This window comes from Notechis scutatus, chromosome 4 (genome assembly GCF_049901735.1).
Source record: "Notechis scutatus isolate UNSWTSFEM ecotype Mainland chromosome 4, rNotScu1.2, whole genome shotgun sequence".
Lineage (NCBI taxonomy): Eukaryota > Metazoa > Chordata > Lepidosauria > Squamata > Elapidae > Notechis > Notechis scutatus.
The window spans coordinates 169,135,525-169,156,481 of NC_142012.1; the positions used below are offsets into that span (position 1 = coordinate 169,135,525).

Here is a 20,957-nt window from a genome sequence, read left to right on the forward strand (position 1 = left end):
GAGGTCCCTCCCAGCTCCCTTCTGTGTATTGCGGCTGCGGGGGAGAGACGGGGGGAAGCAGCCTTCCCCAAAGACGCCCCTGAATCATGGGGTCCCCGGCCCGGGCCCTCCTTCCCGCCCAGCGCTGGCCTACCTGTTCTGACCACCACGGCCTTGACCAGCTCCCCAGTGTAAAAGCGGGTCTGGATGACGGTCGTGCCACAGAAGAGGGTGTGCCTGCGGTGCCCATCTGGGTCGTAGACCTCCTCTTCCAGGGCCTGGCAGTCCTTGGACGGGTTGGGCAGGTTGGTCTTGGTGACGGGGACGCTCTCCCCTGAGGAGGGAAGGAGGAGCTTGCTCACTGCCCAGGCCCCCACGGCATTGGGGCCCGGCTCCCGGCACGGGGCAAGCGCCCCTCCGACTCACCCGTCAACATGCTTTCGTTGACGATGCAGGTGCCACTGAGAAGCACCGCGTCGCAGGGCATGATCATCCCCCGAAGCGGGACCACAATGACATCCCCGGGCACCAGGTCCGTGGACAGAACCTCCTCCACACCTGAAGGGCACGAGAGGGTTGAAAATGGGCAACGCCCAGCCTGGCAAAGACTCCGGGAGGGGCCTGAGGCTGGCAGAGGGACCCCCAGCCTGGAAGGGCCACCGTCCCTCGAGGGAGAAGCCAACCCAGCACACACTTGCCCGCAAGAAGCCAAGGACCGGCCCTGCGCCCCGAGACCAGCCCCAGCTCTGAAGCGTCCACCTGCTGCTTTGGGGAGCTCCCTCACCCCACCCCCAGCAACTTGCACCTCAGGAGGAGCTTAAGCAGGAGCCCCAAAGATGCCCCCTCGCCCTCACCCTTCCTGCCAGCTAAGCTGCCCGGCCCATCCTACCGTGGCTGGCTCTGCTGATGGAGACCCGGATGATGCTGTGAGCTGCCACCATGTCGTGCAGCATCGTGTATTGCTGAAGGAAGGAGAGGGAAACGTTGCTAGCCAGACCCCCCAAGCCTGACCGAGCCATCCCAGCCACCCCACAAGTCAAAGGGGGAGCAGTTCCCGCCAGCCAGCCGGCCTGCTCTGGGTGGCATCGCCCTCTCTTGGAGCCACAGGTCCCTCGGAGGCAGACGACGCCCGCAGAGCTGGAGGGCCTTTCCTGGGGTGCCCTGCTGCGCTCTTTGTGAACTGGCCCCCAGCTTCCTGAGGGTCCAGCCCGCCTGCCCAGCAGAGCTGGGAGGCTTCCCAGGAGGGGTTCTGTCCGGCCAGAGCAGAGCAGCCCCACGTCCCCTGGTCCAGCCGGCCGGGGCCTCCAAACAACTTTGCTCCCGAAACCCAAATTCAGGGGTGAACTGAGGAGCCCCTGGAAACCGGAATCCTGGCCTGCCTTTCAAAGGACCCCCGGGGGCATAAAACGCTCCCTTGGGCTTCGCTCGAGAGGCCACACCTGCCGCCCCCCAACAGGATGCGGCACCAGTTCCAAGACCCCAGGCAATGTCTCGAGGCACCAGACAAAGGGGGAGGGGGCATTAGAGGAGGCACTCGGAAACCAATATTTAATTAATTCTCTACAGCAGTGCCCATCCCCCGGAATGGGGCTCCCCTCAATGCCCCCCCTCCCCCTGCTTGGTTCAGAAGAGGGGTGAGGAATAAGCTCAGGGCCTTTGCCAAAGCTTTTCGCTTCGTCCTGCTCACCATCTTTCTCCTTAATCGCTTCTTGACCTTATGGCAATTTGTTTGATCGGTTGCTGTGAGCGAAGCGCCCCAGGCTCCCTCATCCTGAAGGCCCCCAGGGGTCCAGCATGGTCCTTCCGCCCGATTCTCTGCCGAGGCAGCTAACGGGGCTGACCCACACAAGTCACAGCCGCCTCCAGAGCTGAAGTGGTGCTGAAAGGCCTGTGAACCCTTCTGAATTTTCATCCTTTCTGCCTGAATAAGACCTGCGCTCTCTTCTCCACACAAGTCCGGAAACCAGATCAAGCGAATCCAGTAAGTCAAAAATATTCCATTTGTTAATCTATTCATTGAAGAAAGTGATCCAGAACTATACGTATTTGTTTCTGACTCATTTATGCAGAAATGTTGAACATTCAAGATGGTTCATAAAGTGTTTAAGCACCACAGGTATCGCCTCTGAAATGTCTCTGGCCAGCCCAGAGCAGGTGGCCGGATGACGGCAGGGCCTGGGACCTCTCTCGGGCCATCCAAGGAAGGCCAAGGACGGACCCCCATCCAAGCCACAGTTTAGGGCAGGACAACCCAACGCGCTGGGAACACAAAGGCTCCGTCTGCACCCTAACACAACCCCTTCATGTGTCCAGTGTTTGCTCCGGACCCGTGTCCTAAGCTGACCAAGCAACTCGCTCCATCAGTTAAAAGCAACCCACGCCTGGCCCCTGGCACCAACCCCAGCCAGCTGAGCATGCACAGAAGCCGTGGAAGAAGAATCCAAGCCTGCTTGCCCCCCGCAGGGCTTTTCGCCCCCCCCCCCGCAAGCCCCCACCTTCCGGATGTTGTACAGAGAGCTGGCGATGGAGATCAGAGACATGATCACGATGGCAATTGCATAGTAGTAATATTCGTCCGTGCACCAGAGGATCACACTGAAGAGCTGGAAAATGTAGAACGGGTTGAGGACCTGGGGGGGGGGGGGAGGGGGGGAGAGAAAAACAAAAACCAGCGTTAGGTTACGCCCTCTCCTCCTTCCCCTGGTTGTCCAAAGGCGGAATTCCCTCCTCAAGGTTAACCACCTTCAGAGTCCTCCTGATCTGCCAGAGAGGACAGGGAACGGAGCCCAGGGAAGCCCCGGGAAGAAGGCGGCTCTGCTCACCAGTCCTGCTCTGGAGGACCGGCCCCCAACCTCTTTGGGGAAAAAAACACACACACACACACACACACACACACACTGGCTGGCATAAGGCATCAGCTTAGAAAGGAGGCACCACCGGGAGGCTCCTCAGCTTTTCGAAGGCTGGAGCTGAGCCCCATTCCACCCCAAGGTCAAGCTCCACCTTGGGGCAAAGAAGCCTCTGCTGAGGCCAACTCAGAGCAGCGTTTGGTCTCCTGGGACACATAACTAGGGAGGGAGGGAGGGAGGTGCCACTGGCTTCCCCCTTTAGATGGACGTGGGAGGCTACCCTTGTCGCAAGCAGAGGGCAGAAGAGGCTGCCTTCACTGGTCAGGCTGGTTTTATTACAAGTCACAGGTAACAGGGAATTCTCCATGATTGAAACGGTCGGGTCAAACTGCCCATCCACAGTGCAGGGATGCGGGATACACCAAATGCACCTATTACTTGTCTCCCCCCCCCCAATAAGCTAAGTGAGTTGGGGGGGGGGGGAAGCAGGATATCCCGTCTCCTGGGGCACCTGACACCAGCAGGTAAAAATCCCTTCTACCATACACTTACTTCTTGCACTTCTTATGCCGAGTGAAATTTTGCAGCGTGAATCACATGCCCAAGGAGAACTGACTGAATTACGATAGAGGGCAGTTTTAAAGATTAATCTTTGGAGTAAGGTTCATATTCTTAAAATAAACATATAATATTATAGACCCAGCCTGGAATTCAAAACACATACACACACACAGATATCTACAACGTATTTTCTCACATTTACTCCAACATTTCACAAACGGCTGTGGTGACTCTCTTTTAAATACTTGCAGATGTCCGTTAGAGGGGAGAATTTGGTTTTCCACATCTTGAATTAGGCCTTCTGCATATCTTATAGCACCAAATTGTGGCTGACTCTCCTTAGTGGAAACTCCTCTTGGGGGCCCTCTATATATTTCAGACTTATTGGAATCCATTGTGGTTACGTAGAAAAGGCTGGAGGAAAGGAGCCATTTAATTAAACCCCATATGCTGCCTGAATCTAAGGGCGACTCTAGCCGGTTCACAACATGCTGAAGGCGCAGTGAGATTAATGTTTCACTTTAATGCTCTGGGCCCCAAAAGATTTGAGACAAGATTTAATATTAGATCCTTTTGAGCTACGTTCTTATTGTGTGAAAACTGGCATCTGGACAAAGAAACTGGATTCTGCATGTCCTACTTAAATATTCTCCAGCACGGGAAAGATAAATGCAGGGCCTCAGCTAGTCAATAGCTTGCAGTATTGATGTTAGTAGCAATTTAGGACTGAATCAGTTATTGAAATAGATTAGCTATAGATGATTGTAAGGAAAGGCAGACAACCTTCACTGAAACGCCCTTGTGCATATATATTCTAGTTTTGATTTTTAATTTAATTTCCTTTTTTCTTTATAGTTGTTTTTCCTTCTCTCTCTCTCTTTTTTTAATTCATTCAATAAAAGCAAAAAGAAATTAGGCACTGCAGCAGTGATTCATGCTGGCTGGGGAATTCTGGGAGCTGAAGTCCACACTTCTTCAAAGTGGCCAAGGCTGGGCACTACTTGTCCTTATAGCAGGGCTGTCCAATCTTGGCAACTTTAAGAGTTGTGGACTTCCACTCCCAGAATTCTCCAGCCAACAGAGCCGATGTCCGGAGGCCTTAACGGCTGGGCACTCCTGCACTACACAACCTGCAAAGAGCTCACCCAGGGTGATGGCCCAGCCCTGCTCCCCCAACCCTTCTGTCCTTGTCTGGCCTCTTCCCACCCCAGGAAGATCCTGGAAGCAGAATAACCAGATTCTGCTTAGTGAGCAAGAACATTTTTAGATGACAAAGTAGCAGGAAAAGACGCCACAACACAGAGTTTGGAGTGTTCTTGTGCACAACCCAACCCTGCCTGTCTGCTTTATGAGACAGTCAATTGATCCTCACAGAAACCCACACAGGCAACAGCCTGAGATGCAGGGGGAAGGTTCTGGGAGATTGCTAGTCTCTCCCCTCCCCCGCGCCGTAACTCTTTCTCAAGACTCAGACAGCCAAGAAATACCCGTTCCCACCCCTCCTTCCACAGCAAAAGGCTCACCTCTTTAATCAAGAGTTTAAAAATGGAAGGCACTTTGACCGCGATTTCATTCAGTCCATAGAAAATCTTCCTGCATCCAAAAGAGAGAGAGAGAAAAAAGGAAAGTGTACAAATTTAGCCGTCAGCTGCTACCCAACAGCCACCCAGCACTGAGGGCCAGCCAGGAGGAGGAAGAGCTGGCAGATGAGAAGGAGGGCGGAGCAGGGAGGCCATGGGTGGCCAGGTGGGCGTGGAAGCCGAGTGGGGGGAGGGAGGCAGGGAAGCAGCAGCTGGCGCTGAGGGGGAGCCCTCCCCCAAACCCCCGTCTTCCTTGCAGTGGCTCACCTGTAGTCCTGCGTCTCCTTCGTCAGCCCCGTGCTGTGTTCCCGGTGGATGGAAGCGCAGGTCGTGGAGTCATCCAAACCCCTGCAGGAAATAGAGAGGAGGGTTGTGGGAAAGGCCGGCCCGGGTAGGTCGGTCAGGAGAAGCCCTTGTGCCGCCAGGGCATCCATCTCTCTCCCCCCTCCCCCCCGTCCGTCTCTTACTTTATGGAAGTGAAGTTCTGGACCGCATCGTCCCAGAAATACTTCACACTGTGGTGGGTGAAATAGCGCAGCTGGAAGGCAAGAAACACAGGCCGGGTGGCCGCTTCAGGGGGAGACTCAGCCAGGCAGGTGGAGGATTGGCGGTGGCGTTACGCCTCCACCCACGCCCGCCTCCCTGGGTCACTTTACCCCGCAGGAGAGCCAAGCGCCCCTTCGCTTTGCTCCCCGTTTCCCACAGAGGAAGACTTCCAGAAGCTTCCCTTGTGCCACGGGGCCTCACCAGGCTGCTCCGGCCGTGCTGGCTACCTGGAGGAGCTGTGGGTCCTGGGGGAGGCCGTCCAAGGCGCTGCTGCTGCTGCTGCCCCCGCCGCTCTCTTCCAAGGGAGGGACGCACAGGGGAGCGCTGGAGCCGTTGGCCACCTTCTCCGAGGCCAGCTCTTTGGGGGCCTGTAAGGGGTGGCGGCCCAGGGAGAAGACCCTCCGGACCCTGGCGCAGAACCAGCTCTGGAATTCGTCCTTTGGAGGAAGGAAAAAAGGCAAAAACGGACTTCTATTGTGGCTCCTGGAATCACAGGAGACCAAGCGGGTCCAGCTGCCAGCTCTGCTCCGAGACCTGCTTGGGCCGCCCTTCCTGCCCTCAGAGCCGCCTGGCCATGCAGAGGGGACTCTCTGGGGCCAAGGCGGCAAAGGGGGGACACCCAGGACAAGCGGTAGCCGGGGGGGGGGGAGCGGAGGCCAGCCCAGGGAGCCTTTCCTAGGAGCCAGCGGACCCCGCTGGCCTCAGAAGGTCCCCCAATGGAGCCAACCCGAAGGCCCACTTCCCAAAGGCCTAAACCAGAGCTAACTCTGAAGTGCTCGTGCCCAAGTTCACCCTCCTGCCTTCTCCACTGCAGCTGAATTCTCTTCACTCCCTCTGGGTATTTGCTGAGCTCCTGAGTTTCAAGTTATCCGCCTGGCCACATTTCCTCTCCGCAACCCTCCTGTCGCTCGACACGCAAAATGGCGGCCGCTTTCCAGAGCCATAAAAACGCAACGGCTCCTCTTCTCTTTCCTGATGAATCTCCGGCTTCCCTTGTCGCTCAGTGGCTCTTCGGCAGGGCGGGAGCCCAGCCGCTGCCTTAGCATCATGTGGAGCCTGGAGCTGTTCTTAGCTTACGTGGCCTTTTGCTAACCCAGTTTTAGATGCTAGCATGTTGCCTAACCTAACCTCCATTTTCTTTTAAGTTTCCTGCTTTTTCTTATTATTTTGCCCTACGCTGACAGCATTTCAGCCAGGAAAACAACATCCTCAAAAGGCGGATGAAAGACACGCAAGTCCAGCTGCCTGCTGGCTCTTGAAGCAGAAGGCCCGGAGAGCAACCCAGCTGGCGTCGAGGACCACCCCAGAACCAGAGGAGCAGAACCCGAGCCCACCCGCCACAGCCGCCACAGCCGCCCAGGCTTACGGTCGTTCTCAGCAGGACCACCTGGCAATGTCTCAGTGAAGCCCTTTGGCAGCTGGCCTTCACCCGCCACTCCGGCATCCAGTAGAGGAGGAGGAGGAGGAGGCCGCCCGAGCACAGCACCCCTCCGGCCACAAAGACCAACTTCCACCGGCAAAAGTTGTACCCGTAGATCTTCTGCACGGAGAGAGAGCAGGCTGAGCCTGGGCCAGTCCAGCAGGGCACCTGGGGAAGGGGAGGGGGGGCTCCTGGCTGGGGGCGGCTCACAGCTGCTCCTGGACTGGATGCCACCAGCCCGAAGGGCTTTAGTGGCCCTGGCACAGGAGCGGTGGCCTTTTTAAATTTTTAATATTATTTTTATTAAACAATTTTTCTCATTTTATAACACCGTTTTCATTCTTATTGTCCACCTACCCACCCACCCCCAAAATCCCCACCACTTTTTGGCATCAGCAGAGCAGGGAAAAGGCAAGGCGGGAGGCCTACGCAGACTCCGTCTCCCCCCCCCCCGCAGGCGTCCCGTCCCCAATTCTGCCAAAAGAGGGGCCAGGCTGAAAGGGGCCACGTTGAAGGGGTCTGCCATGAGCTGCCTAACAATGGCCCTTTGGATCTGTGGGGCACGGCCCCATTCGAAGGGGGGTAGGAGGAGAGGGCCGTGACAGGACGAGCCCTAGCAGCGTCCCAAAGACGGCCCAGCCCCTCCCCCCAACTGCAAGGGCTGGGCCAGGAAGGGCCCCGTGGGGGGGGCAGCAGCAAGGAAGGTGGCAGGCGGGGGATGGCGGGGGCACCTGCAGCGGCAGCAGAGGGGGAAGGCTTGGCAGAGTCCCAAGCTGCGGGGGGGGGGGGAGGAATGAAGTTCAGGGATAATGACCCCACCCTACAAGCTCTCCCGATAGATGGAGCAGCTTAGAAAGAACCAGATCCTGGGATCCTGTAGGGTTCAGTCCTCCCTTGGCTTGCATCTAATGGACAGGAAGAACCAGATCCTGGGGTATCATAGCTTCAGTCGGCCAAGATTCTGTCCATGAGAGACGAGCCAAGGGAGGACTGAACTCTACAGGATCCCAGGATCTGGTTCTGCTACGGAAACTCAGGGCAGCCAGAAGTGGCAATAAAAAGGTCTGCACCAGGGATCTCTGGGAAGGCGGCCAGGAACTGCCTTGGGGCTCCGAAAGGCCCTGAGGCCACCCCATACCCCCTCCACCATCCCTGGTGCCCCCTCATCCTTTCCGGGGTCAGCCTGCCGTGCAACACCCCTCCAGGGCCATCACAGCCCTCCGTACCAAGGCCACCGTTTTGGAAGCGAGCTGGAGCGGCTGGTTCTGTGATGCTCCTTGCCTGGGAGGATGGACCTGCCCTTGGGACAGGCCCCTGGCCCTCCTAAACCGAGGTTCAGCCAGACGCCTGTCTCCGTGGCAGCCTCACCTGGCCAAGGGGCTGGTCGGAGTGTTCTGTAAGTGGGGCTTCCAGGCAGGATCCCCTCCAACAGGGGATCAAAAGTTGCCCAAAAGTTAAGGCTACTTTGCCCCACCTCCACTGTCCCTGAAGAGCTGCCCTGTGGGAAGGAGGGGGACCAGGCCACCTCTGCATTTTCTCCCAGGGTTCCCTTCGAGAGCTGCCCTTTGGGGGGGGGGAGACAGGGAGAGACAGAGAGAGAGAGAGAGAGGGAGAAAGAGACAGAGACAGAAAGAGAGACAGAAAGACAGATACAGACAGAGACAGACAGAGACAGAGAGAGAAAGAGAGAGAGAGAGAGGGAGAGGGAGAGAGAGAGAAAGACAAAGAGAGGAGAGAGAGACAGAAACAGAGAGAGAGACAGATGGAGAAAGAGACAGAGACAGAAAGAGAGACAGAAAGACAGAGACAGACAGAGACAGAGAGAGAGAGAAAGAGAGAGAGAGAAAGAGACAGAGGCAGAGAGACAGAGATAGAAAGAGAGAGAGAGGGAGACTGACCCAAGCTGCCCAGGAAACTTCCATGGCTGATGGCACGTTGAAGGCGGGCAAGATCTTGGTCAACATGTGGGCTCAGCTCAGAATGGCTGTAGGAAACCTTTAATCTCTGCTCAACTATTTCTGCAGCTGCGTGTGCGTGATGCCATGCGGTGGGGGTGGGGAAGAGGAGGGAAAGAGATCAGGGTGAAGGAATTACCAGCTCCTCTTCTTCGCCTTCCTGGAGCACGTTTTCTTCACTTTCCATGATGCTGAATCCTTAGCTCAGTCCCGGGAACCCTTTGGATGGGGAGAGAAAAGGGAAGCGGCTTTTAAAAGAGTGGGGGGGCTTCTAGGCCACTGGACTCCCACAATTCCCCAGCCAGCTCTGCCCAGCCAAGGTTGGGAAATGCTGTTTTAAAGCACATTTACTAAGAAGAAACAAGCTTTCACCCTGGGGGGGGGGAAGAAACCCAGCTCTGTGGCAACAGCCCGCAGGAAATTCCTGGGCTGAACTCAGCTACGGGGCTCTTAAAAGCATACGAAGGTCTTGCTCCTCGTCACCCTTCGGCTACAAAAGATGGTTCAGGTAGACCTCCACTTACAACCCCTTGTCCAGGGACCCTCCGAAGTTACAACAGCACTGAAGAGAGACTTATGACCGGTTTTCATGCTTACAACCGTCACAGCCTCTCCACAGTGACGGGATCAGTGTTTGGACGCTTGGCTGTAGGGCGGCTGCAGCGCCCTGGGATCACTCACTCACACACACACACACACACACACACACACACACACAGACAGACAGACACACACCCCATGCAGCCGGCTTCCCAACAAGCTAAGTCAATGCCGGATTCACTTAACCGCCCCATGTTTCACTTAACAGCTGCAGGGGTTCACTGGAATCGTGGCAAAGAGAGATCATGAAATGGAGGCAAAACTCGCCCAGCGATGGAAACTCGGCTTCAGTGGAGGATTATCCGTGTCTAAATCCTGTTGTTCAAGAAGTCAGGGCCTCTTGAAGTAAACAGAAACCAAACCTGTCCACCATGGAAGGCAGCAGCTCCACCTGAAGAGCCACACCTGGCCACTCCTCCCCCTCCCCGCGGGCATTTCTCTGCCCCTTAAATGCCCCCCAACTCGGTTTCTGTCCCTCTGCTGAAGACCCGGGTGGAGGGTGGCAGGTGGGTTTATCCTGTTCTTTTGCCACCCTGGATTCCCCGTACCAGGAAATAAGGTAATATTGCCAGCTATACCCGACGCCTCTCGCAGAGGTTTGGTTTGGTTTGGTTTCGAAACGGGGGGGGGGATCTCCCCGTGTGCAGGAAGAAGCCCTGGGACCCGGGTGTCAGCAGCACCGTCAGCCACCGGAGGCCCCGGGCTTTCCCCGCCTTGGGAGAGGGGAGAGTTGCAATGGTTTTCTTCTCTCAGGGCCCCTGAGTGGACCTTGGCTCTATCCTCTCCCTGCCAAAGGACCATCTTTTCCCCGAAGGCAAAGAGAGACTAGCAAGCGTTGGAAGGGGCCCTCTGCCCGTGGCAAGAGACCCTACCCTGCCCTGGTCCAATGGCTGCCCCGTTTCCTCTTGAAAACTTCCACCGAGGGAGCAAGCCCCGCCTCTGGAGGGAAGCCATTCCACTGCCTCATCGCTCTGCCAGGAAACTTAAGTCTCCTCGGTTCTAGGTTGCACCTCTCTTGAATGCCCCTCCCTCCACCTGCCGCTTCAAGTCCTGCCCCCGGGGGCTTTGGAGCAGGGATGGAAGCCCTCTTCCCTGGGGCAGCCCCTCCAGCGCTGGGAGACACCCCTAACCCTTCTCTTCAACAGGCAAAACCTCCCAGTTCATCATACCCTTCAGCCTCCAGCCCTCTAAGCCTCTTTGCTGCTTGCTCTCCTCTGCACTCTTTCCAGAACCTCAACCTCTTCCTTGTGTTGTGCCGGCCAGAACTGGATGCAGTATTTCGGGTTTGCCCTCCCCACAGCAGCATAAAGCAGCACCGTCAGTTTCCCTGATCTTGATATTATCCCTCTGTTGATGCAGCCTGGAACTGCGTTGGCCTTTTTGGCAGCCGCCGCACACGGCTGGCTCGCCCTCAAGGGGCTGCCCACCAGGACTCCAAGATCCCTCCCACAGTTACTACAGTTGAGCCAGGTGCCACCTCTTCTACACCTGTGCCTTTGCTTTCTCTTGCCTATTTTGGCCTGCATTCCCATTCTGTCTTTTATGGTATTGCTTGATAGGTTGGCCTGCTCCCCCACCCCCCACTTTTTGTCTAAAGACAAATACAAATAATGAATTAGGTGGTTCTGCTTTCTCCCTGAAAGCTGTCGTCCATTCTCTTCTGTTCCGCTGTGTTGCGTTGCGTTCCGTTTGTTGGAATCAGCCCTCTTAAAGCCCAAGACGCTAGTTTGATTTTGTTCCATTGTTCATGTCCGCATTATATTCAATTCCAATATGACCTGGTCACTCACCCCCATCTGCACCCACAGCTTCAAGTCCACCTATCATTTTATCTCTGCTAATAAGAATTCAGCCCAGTATAACTGGCCTTCCAGTCATCCTCTTTACCTTTTGAGAGACTAAGCTGTCAGATAGGTTCATCAGGAAGGTGTTTGATCTCCCACTCGGTGCAAACTTTGTCCCCCAGTTGATAGTGGTTATAAAGGCCCCATTATTACCGTAATGTGTTTCCTGCACACTTTAGCTAACAGATTAGTAAAAAGTTCATCTATTTCCTCTGGTTGGGTTGCCTGCAGTATTTACACATGACTAACTCATTGTTTTCCCCTTTGATGATGTCAATCCAAATGTATTCAAGAAGGTTTTCATCTTTTTTTTTTCCTTCAGAAATGTAGTTTCTGTAGAGGTGTAGTTATTTCTTACCTGTATTGCTACTCTGCCTCCTCCTTTGTCAGGTCTGTTTCTTTGGAACAATATAAATCTTTCTAGCTGCAAATTCCAGTCCTGCATTTCATCCCACCAAGCCTCAGTAATGGCAGCGATGTGCCCAGACTTCAAGTTTCCTCCTGATACTTTCAGGGTTAGTGGATTCAGGGCACCTGAGGGCCTTTGGACTGACCCTGCGTCTGCTTCCTCCTCCCCCCTCCCCCGTGGGGCGTCTGAGCTCCCTTTCTTTCTTACCACTCAGCCGACTTGCTTCTTCGGGGTCAGCCCCTACGAACTGCTTTCCCTCCCCCCCCCTCCAGTTTTTAGTTTAAAACCTTTTGATAAATCCAAATCAATCCAGGTTGGGGGGGAGGGGGAGGGTTTTCTTGCCGGTGGAGTCCAGAAGGTTTGGACTTCACTCCGACTGCAGGGAACAGGGAGGGCCCACAGGGCTGGGCTGCGAGGGCGACAGTCGCTCCGAGGCAAAGGGGAGGCAGCAAGGTGCTTCCTTCTGCCCAGGAGAGAGGAGGGGGCCTTGTAAACTCCAAAAGCTTGGCCTGTGATTCCCGCCCCGGTGGGCTTCCCCGCCCTGGCCTGGCCTGGCCGCACTAACTGCTATCCTTGGGAGGACACCCATTTCGCCTAGCACCTTCTGTGCCCAGCTGGCGGCCCCGACCTCCAAAGGGCAGGAGGGCTACGACACCACCACCACCACCCCGCGCTCTGCTCCAGGGCCTAGGCTGCCTTTGGAGGCCTCCTCTGAGAAACCAGCAGCCAGCCTCGGCCTCCCCGTTTCCTCCAGGGCCGGCCAGGAGAGAACTGGGGCCGAGGGCAGCCCCACAGTAAAGGTGGGACTGATGCCCCCTGAGAGAATAAGACCCAGGGATTCAAACTGGCAGGAGACCCCCAGAAGGGAGAGGCCGGCCTCTGCCCCCAAAGGGACAACCGGCCCCCAAGGAGGCCAACCGGGCGCTTTCCTCACAAGCCCAGCCCCAGATGGTGTCACTGGATGGGGAAAAAAACTCCACCTCAAGCTGAGAAGCTCTTAAAACATCCGGGAAAACCCACTTTTTACTATACTAGTAAAGCCAACTTAGGACCTGACCCCGAGTAAGTTAGAAGCCTGCCATTTAGATTTGGACCCCCCAAAATAAAGCATCTTCCAGAATCCATGCTGTTGTCCAAGCAGATCTAAGAATGTCTCCTTGGCGGGGGGGGGGGGGGGGGGGGGAGTCCACCCAGTGCTGACCTGTTCTGGGAGGAATGAGAGGCTATATTGAAGATGCTGCCGTGGAGTTTGTGCTGGGCGAAGGGGCCACACTTAGCCTCCACAGGGGAAGACAATAACACGGAAGGAATCCAGAGGCCCCCTGCAAATAACACCAAGAAGAGTCTGGATGAAGACAGTCCCTGCAAACACCTGGGCAGCCTTCAAACTGGCAACGTCAAGAACAGGGCAGTCAAGAGGGTGGTTAGAAGTGAAGGCATTGGGAAAGTGAAAAGGATCTTAAGGTCCAAACTCAGAGGAGGAAATAGCATCAAGGCAATCAACACCTCGGCAATCCCAGTCATACTAGTGAGCTGGATTCAAGCAGAACTGAAGGCCCTGGATAGGAAGATCAGAAAAATAATGACAACGAATCCACCCATCCATGTTGACAGACTCTACCTCCCAAGGAAAACAGATGGGCGGGGAACATTGCCAAGTACATCGGACAGTTGAAGAAGCGAAAAGGGCATTGGAAGACTATCCATTGAAGGACAGTGAGAAAGAGCCTCGGTGGCGCAGTGGTTAGAGTGCAGTACTGCAGGCTACTTCTGCTGACAGCCAGCTGCCTGCAATTTGGCAGGTCAAATCTCACCAGGCTCCAGGTTGACTCGGCCTTCCATGCTTCTGAGGTGGGTAAAATGAGGACCCAGATTGTTGGGGGCAAGAGGCTGGCTCTGTAAACCGCTTAGAGAAGGCTGTAAAGCATCATAAAGCGATGTATAAGTCTACGTGCTATTGCTATTGCTATGCACTGAAGCTTCCTGAGTACTCGAGAGACCAAAATGAAAGAATAGAAAAGAGAGACCAAAATGAAAGAATAGAAAAGAGACACGGGGAGACAAAGTATCATGTGGCCACTACATTAAAAAAAAAATGGCAGGCAAAGCAGGTGCCAACAAGACCTGGCAATGGCTAAGAGCAGGAAAGTGGGAGGACGAGGCTAATTCTGGCTGCACAAGACCAAGAAGACCTCGAGAACCCAGGCAGAGAAGACCACCACAAACAGCAAATGTTGCCTCTGCAAAGAAGGTGAAGAAATAGCGGACCGCTGGATTAGCTGCCACAAGAAGATCACAAGAACCGACTACAAGCAACGGCGTGACAAGATGGCAACAACGATCTTCAAGAAATATCATTTGCCTGGAAGCAAGAACTGGCGGGGTCATAAAGTAGAGAAAGTCATAGAAAACAAAGCAGCTCTAAAGAGCTCTGGGACTTTCGAATGCAAACCTACAGGCACAGACCAGGCACAGAACATTCCACACTTTACAACTTTTGATAAGACAGATTAAAAAAAAAAATCTGAATAATGGATGTTGCAATACCTGGAGACACAGGACAGAAAAACTGGAGAAAATCCAACTTACAAAGACCTGCAAATGGAAGTGGAATGACTGTAGTCCAAGAAAGCAAGGATCATGCCAATAGTAACGATAGAAGCTTTGGGTGCAATCGAAAGACACCTCTTGAACACCGGCGGCATTGACAAAATCACTGTCAGTCAATTGCAAAAAGCAGCTTGGCTCCCAAGGGCTTACCTTTTGGGACAATACCTTTCATACCATCCTATCTTCTTCTTCTTCTATACATATAAAAGCGAAAAAGCCCTCACGCATCATCACAAAATCTCCAGAACCATAAAGCCTTCAAACTTGAAATTTGGCATGTAGGTTCCTCTTGGCTTCTAGGACCTCACTAAGAAAGGATTTCTCTAAATGACCATCAAAGCATTTAGAGTATTTCCTATACTATTATTATTATTATTATTATTAACACGCTCTGATGCTACTCCTCACTTGAAAAGAAATCTCTTCCAAATGCAAAACACAAGCAGAGGAGAGGAGGTTCAGTTTCAATTTCACAGCAGCTTTAGTACAGAACAGTTGAGCTTAGCTACACCCAGGCTCCTCGCTGTCTCCTTGCTCACAGCAAATACTGTTTCAGTTTCCAAACAGCCCTCAATTCTCTCACACACTGACAGGACGCTAACCAGGTGGTATTCAGATGGATGCTGGTAGGCAGAGGCAGAATTTTTCCCCCTTATTTCCTCCCCGAAAACTAAGCCGGGCCACATAGTTTCGTAGCAAAGCCCAGGCGTAGAGCTAGGAAGTGGATAAGGCAGCCAAATCCTCTCTAAACATCTGGTTGATCAATCATAACAGATGATGGTGGTGATGTTGCGGCTCTCAACGTGCTGTTCCGTTGAAAGGCGGCTCTGCCCCCCGAAAGGGCAAATGGCACCAAGCTCATGGCCAGATAGGAAGACGTCAGAAATGATAACTGGGCACAGAGCTTGTTTGATACTTGGTTCTCAAGATGGCTTTGCCCTTGCAGGAGCAACTTCAGCCGAAAGCGAGGCCCCCACCCCACCCCCACCCAGAGCAAGTCCCGCCTTCTGCAGCTTTGGCACCCCTCCCTCCCCTGCAGGGCAAGCGGCCAAAGCTGAGAGGATCCACAGAGACCCTGGTGGGTGAAGTGTCGTGTCCCCCCCAAGCCACCTTAGCTGGCCCTGCCCGTCCTGCTCCCTTCTGGCTCCTGCTTCAGCCAGGCTGCCAGGCACCCATCGTCTCCTGGGCCTCAGGCGCCTCACTCACCCCCAGGGATGAAAGCCTGGAAAGGCACCGCCTCAGAAGGGAAGGCCGGCCAGCCAGCCGTTCGCGAGACTCAGGCGGGCGGACGGGCGGGCTCCCTCAGTGCCAGCAGCAGCAGCCGCAGCAGCAGCAGCAGCCAGAGCTCCCCTCCATCCCCTCCGCTGCCTGGCCGGCTTTTATCGCTGCAGCTGGACCTTAATAGCCGCCCTGCTATCTCGGAGGAAGTCCTGCCAATGAACTGTTTTGTCAGAGCCTTTAGAAAACAAAGTCTCCGAAGTGCTTAAACTCCTTTATCAAGAGAGCTCTTGGCACAGCTCGCCTTGGAGCGCAACCACCAAGAAACCCAACAATGGCTGGCTTGAATGGGGGCCGGGCCAGAGGATGTGCCGGCAGACCCCAGGCGGAGGGGGCAGCGCTCTCTATTCAAAGCACACAAATGGCCGCTTGGGGCCGAGGGCCGTCTGGGCAGGAGCCCTGATGTTATCGGCAGGGCTAAAAGCACGGAGGATATTAGGCCTCGACCAAACCCTTCCTTGCTTCCACAATGGGCGGCTTTGTGCTCAGAGCTGGGGCGAGCACGAGACCCCAAAACTGGGTGGGGGTGGGGGGGGGCACCCGGCACTTGCAGGACTGGGAGGCTGCCCGGGAGGGAGGCCTTGTTGTCAGGGGACAGGGAGGGGGAGGGAGGGTTGGGCCCGTGACTGGTGCAACGCATCCAACACAGAGGACATACCTGCACACACGCACACAGAGAGCGAGAGCGCAAGGAGGAGGGAGGGAGGGCTCAATGCCAGCCCTGCTCACTCACAGAATGACGGAGTAAGGGAAGGGATCTTGGAGGTCTTCTAGTCCAACTCCCTTTACCTTGGTTGTCCAATTTCTTCTTAAAAACTCCCAACGTTGGAGGCATTCACTTCAATTTCAACCCTGGAAGTTTTCAAGAAGGACAGACAACCCCTTGTCTGAGGAGGTGCAGGGTTTCTCACCTGGGCTGTAACTCTCCATCCCTTCATCCAGCCACATGCACTCCCACCCCTCTTCTTTAATCTTCTGGCTTTGGGGAGGAGGGTCTCAGAAAAGCTTGGCTGCCAGGGGAGCCTCCACCTCCCTCGGGCCTTTCTGGCGCCCCAGACAGCTGCCTTTGAAAGGGCCTTGAAGACCTGGCCTTGCCCAAGCCCCGGGTCAGAGCTGGTGGGCGAGCGGCTTCCACTGCCGGGATGTGTGAACTGTCCTTGGCACAGCAGGTGGTGTGTTTTTGGTGGATTTCCCCTCCGCTTTTGTTAGCCAAAATGAATCACGTGGCCGTTTCATTGTCTCCAACTGGCTTCCACGTCCACCGGTCACTCCCTTTTGCAGCCACTCGTTCCTGACTCTGTTATTTCTTATTTTACCAGGCATCCTCCATCTGCAGGCTTTGAACTTGCTTACCCAACTCTTATTTCCAGGTAAGAAAATAGGCAGATGCAACTGAAGCCAGGCCTCTCAGGGAAAGTAGGCTGGTTTGTAAGGTCACCTTTAGCTTCCGTAGCACAAAAAGAGAATTTGGTGGGAACTGGGCTTCGACTGGACGTGTGGCAGACTGGCCAAACTCCGGCAGGAAGGAGGGGTCTTGCCTGCTCCCCAGCAGCAGCAGGGCAGTTTGCCTGCAGACCTGGCGACGGCCCCTCCGCCATCCCTGCAAAGCCAAGTTGTCTCTCATCTGCTCTCTTAGCAGGCTGAAGAGCACCGAAGAGTATCTTTTTCAACCTTGGCGACTTTAAGTCAGATGGACTTCAACTCAAAGCTTTGCTGGCTGGGGAATTCTGGGAATTGAAGTCCACATGACTTAAAGTCACCAAGGTCGAGAAACACTGGCACAGAAGACACCCCTGCTCAGGAGTCAAACCTGAAAGGCTTCCCACCCATATATTTCCCGGTTCACGGAACCACTTGCTACCCGGAAGAAACAGAGACCAGGTGCACTTCAAAGGGGGCCGCTTGCCCCAGAAACAGGAGGTGAGACACCCCCTCACCCCCCGCAACTTCCGTTTCACATCTTCTGGTGAGAAAAGTTGTGACAAATGCACAAATCTGGAAGTGCTGCCATTGCAGAAGGAAAAGCATGCACAGAATTCCACCAGACTGCATCCCTCACTGATGCCATCATTCATTCATTCATTCATTCATTCAACCATTCATTAGTGAGAGAGCCACTGAATCTTAAGCCACTGACAACAAGAAAAGCAACCACTCAATCATCGCTCTCCAACCAAAATAAGACAAACCACAAACAAGCACCAACAGCTTCAGGATGAAAATTCCTGCCATGCCTATCCTGGCAGCTGCCTCAGTGCCCGAGGGAAGAGCCAGGGCTTTAGGGCAATCCAGACCTCTGAGGGGGCTGGGGAGGGGGGGGAACCCCACTGGGCAGGAACAAGAGCCGCCCTCACCAAGGGATTCTGAAGGGGGGCTACTGCACAGGGCTGCATGGGCCTTTCTAGAGCGCACAGGTGTTGGGGCGTCATCCTGGGGGCATCACACCAACCCTCAGGTTTCAGAATGACTTGATGCTCGTTCAACCTGTTTCTGAAGCACAGAATGGTTTGCTCACAGTGCATTTTTTCTTTGGGGCTCCACCTCTTCGGAACAGAGGGTGAAGCTGCACCCCCCGAGGCCACCATGCTTCACTAGCCCAGAGGCCCAGGATCTCACTGGACCAGGGAAACCGCTCCCCTCAGAACCCGCGGAGTCTCCCTCCCCTCCCCCAGAGAAAAGCAGAAAGGGCTCCAGGAAGGCCCCGCTCTGGGCTTTGTTCCCCAGGCATGCTGGCCTCGGGGCAGTGGCTGCCGGAGCGCCCAGGCGCATTCCCAGAAAGGCGCCTCCCAGAGTGGCCCGTATGACCCACAGCTCACCAGAGAGTTGGGAGGCCAGATGAAATCACAGAGGAAGTTGGCAAGGGCTACTTGGAGGCACCTAAAAATAGTGTGTATTTTTGCTTAAACAATACCTGAACTGTGTCATGCAGCCGCCGCCGCCGCCCTGCCTGTCCTTGTTGCTATCCTCTGAGCGATAACATTTCTGAGGCGACCCGTTCCTGGAGGCTTTGTTAGAGGAGCCCCAGCCATCCCTGCGATGAAGCCCTCCAGACCGAGAGAACCATCGCCCAACCCCCTGCCACCCCGCTCCTGTCCCCCCACTGAGTGACTCCCAAAATCTGACATCGCCCTCCCCTCGGTTCAAGGGCCTCCTCCACACCCGTCTCGCCAGCTGCCTGTTTTGCGCTCAGCTCAAAGAAAAACTGAAAACGCAGCTTTCATTCCCCCACAAAACAAACGCACAAAAACCACGCCAGAAAAGTCCCGAGTCAAGGCAGCTAATGCCGTGAAGGGATGGATGGATGAGGACTCCGGGCCGTGTCGCTGCCGTCCCAGCTCCTGGCAGGCCTGGTGCCCTGCGTCTAAAAGGCTGCGCAACTGCACAGCAGGCCTAAAGCTTCTCCTCCCTCAGTGGCCGACAGGAGAGTCACCTCCTGCCCGCTCTTCGGAGGTGTTCTCCGTGAAGTGACAAGAAGGCAGAGGCTAGGCAATGGCCGCCTTCCTTAAAAAAAACGTCCCTGGCCCTGATTTTCCTCCTGCCAATCAGCACCCACTACGGGACAGCCCTCCGAGGAGCTTCTGTGCGGCCAGAAGGACTCTGCAGCTGAACGGCAAGTCAAGCTGCCCCCTTGACACCATTTGGAAATCTGCATGACATCATCGCTGGATGAATACCTGGAAATTTTACAAGTATACCAGCAACTTTTTAACAAAGCTCTCTCTTTTATCGTTTCCCATCTTGGGATTTGCAGCATAATGTAAGCTTTTGTTTCAAAGTTTAAGCCTAAGGAAGACCATTGTATCTAGCACCCGTCAAACTAAAGCAATATTTACATTGCTAAAAAATACATTCTTTACAGAATTATGGGTTTTGCCTTCTGTAAAAAAATGTATTTCATTTGGACAGTGAGACTTAAGGCCAAAGGTACCTTTATGCTAACAAATCAGACAAGCAAAGCCTTACATCACAGCTAAGGTACAATGTACGCCCGAGAGGAGGGCTATTGGGCTCCCTCTGGATGATAGGACCTGGCGGTGTGGTACGTTCTTTCGTAACATGGCAGGTGTGGAGAGCAGATCTGCTGGGTCAAGACATTCTGACCTGCATCCCAGTTAAGATAGGGATTTGCATCAGCACAAGGTATAATTCAGGTCCAACCTAGAAATTCAGTGTTAGCAATTTTAACTGGCTGCCAGACTCAACTCTAGGCCTGAGTCAGAAATGAAATCCCCAAGGATCAGAGTTCTGACTAAAGCAACAGTCAAAGAACTTGAATTAATCCTGCTGTTAAAGGACAGGGTTGTTGTTGTTTTTTCAAATCTGGCCCTTTATTAGTGCCTGTATTGACCAAGATTACTGCTGTCTCTTCTAATCAAATTCTGGGAATATTGAAAATGTAACTTCAACCGTGGGGCCTCTCTCCTTAAGACTGTCTTATGTAATGTAAGTAACACATGCAAGCCTTTCTGATTTTTTTGGCTGGGTTTTAGTTCTCTATTTTCTTTTTTAAAAGTTCTGAAATTTTTGGTGCCATATTAAATAAAGGAATAAAAACTGATGAAAACAACCAATCTAAAATTTCATTGCCCTTTTCAGAGCCAAGCCCGCCCCCCATAGCTGTTAAATTTTTATTTTCTGAATGGACTGAACTCAGCAGACTCAACATTTTGCTTTGTAAGAAAATGCTGCCTTATATCACAAGAACAGGGGAAATTTTCATTATTTTGTGCTTTTTTTTTTTTTACTCTGAATGGGCTGTATAGAGTATTATAAAAAGTAAGGTGTCCACAATAAAGATTTTTGGAAGGATATAACACAGGCATTTTTGTGTAAAGAAATTCAGAGTAATTTAAAAAGATGTGTTAATCCTCCTTGTTCTTGGATGAACAATGACATGAAATCAACAGATGGTACAGGTTTCTCTTGGTTGGGTATCCATCAAATACAAAACTAAATGCAGTGGTTGGAATTAAGCTGCTTTATATCTATACACTAATAAAAATGTTTAAAAGCCCATGTTGCGCCTGATAAGTTCAAATCTTTAACTTGGCAAAACATTTGGAACCAAGGTACCTCAAACGGGCTAATTTAGAGAATGCACCCAAAACCCAAGATGCATGCTTCCGGCACTTGGAATTGAAATTTGGCCATTTTAAAAGAACATTTTAGGACATTTATCATAAAGGGATTTATGACATAATGCAAAATGTCATTATACATTTCCTGTGCTGATATTTGGACTATGTTATACAGTTCAACAAGGGTGACTTTTCAGGCATCGCTGAATGTATCCCAACTTTTCCAGTGAAGGCAGGACGTTAGAAGT

The 20,957-nt window shown here is 53.6% G+C and overlaps 1 protein-coding gene across 1 annotated transcript in view; it reads right to left on the reverse strand.

Annotated features, from left to right (window-relative positions):
- Positions 1 to 15,578, reverse strand: part of ATP13A3 (ATPase 13A3) — a 31,246-nt gene extending 15,668 nt beyond the window's left edge. The window contains 11 exon segments of the mRNA XM_087965634.1: positions 134 to 313; positions 406 to 537; positions 869 to 941; positions 2,475 to 2,609; positions 4,913 to 4,982; positions 5,237 to 5,317; positions 5,437 to 5,507; positions 5,743 to 5,952; positions 6,882 to 7,055; positions 9,030 to 9,109; positions 15,560 to 15,578. Coding sequence (XP_087821760.1) covers positions 134 to 313; positions 406 to 537; positions 869 to 941; positions 2,475 to 2,609; positions 4,913 to 4,982; positions 5,237 to 5,317; positions 5,437 to 5,507; positions 5,743 to 5,952; positions 6,882 to 7,055; positions 9,030 to 9,077 — 1,174 coding nt within the window. The 5' untranslated portion in view covers positions 9,078 to 9,109; positions 15,560 to 15,578.
- Positions 15,579 to 20,957: the final 5,379 nt, after the last annotated feature.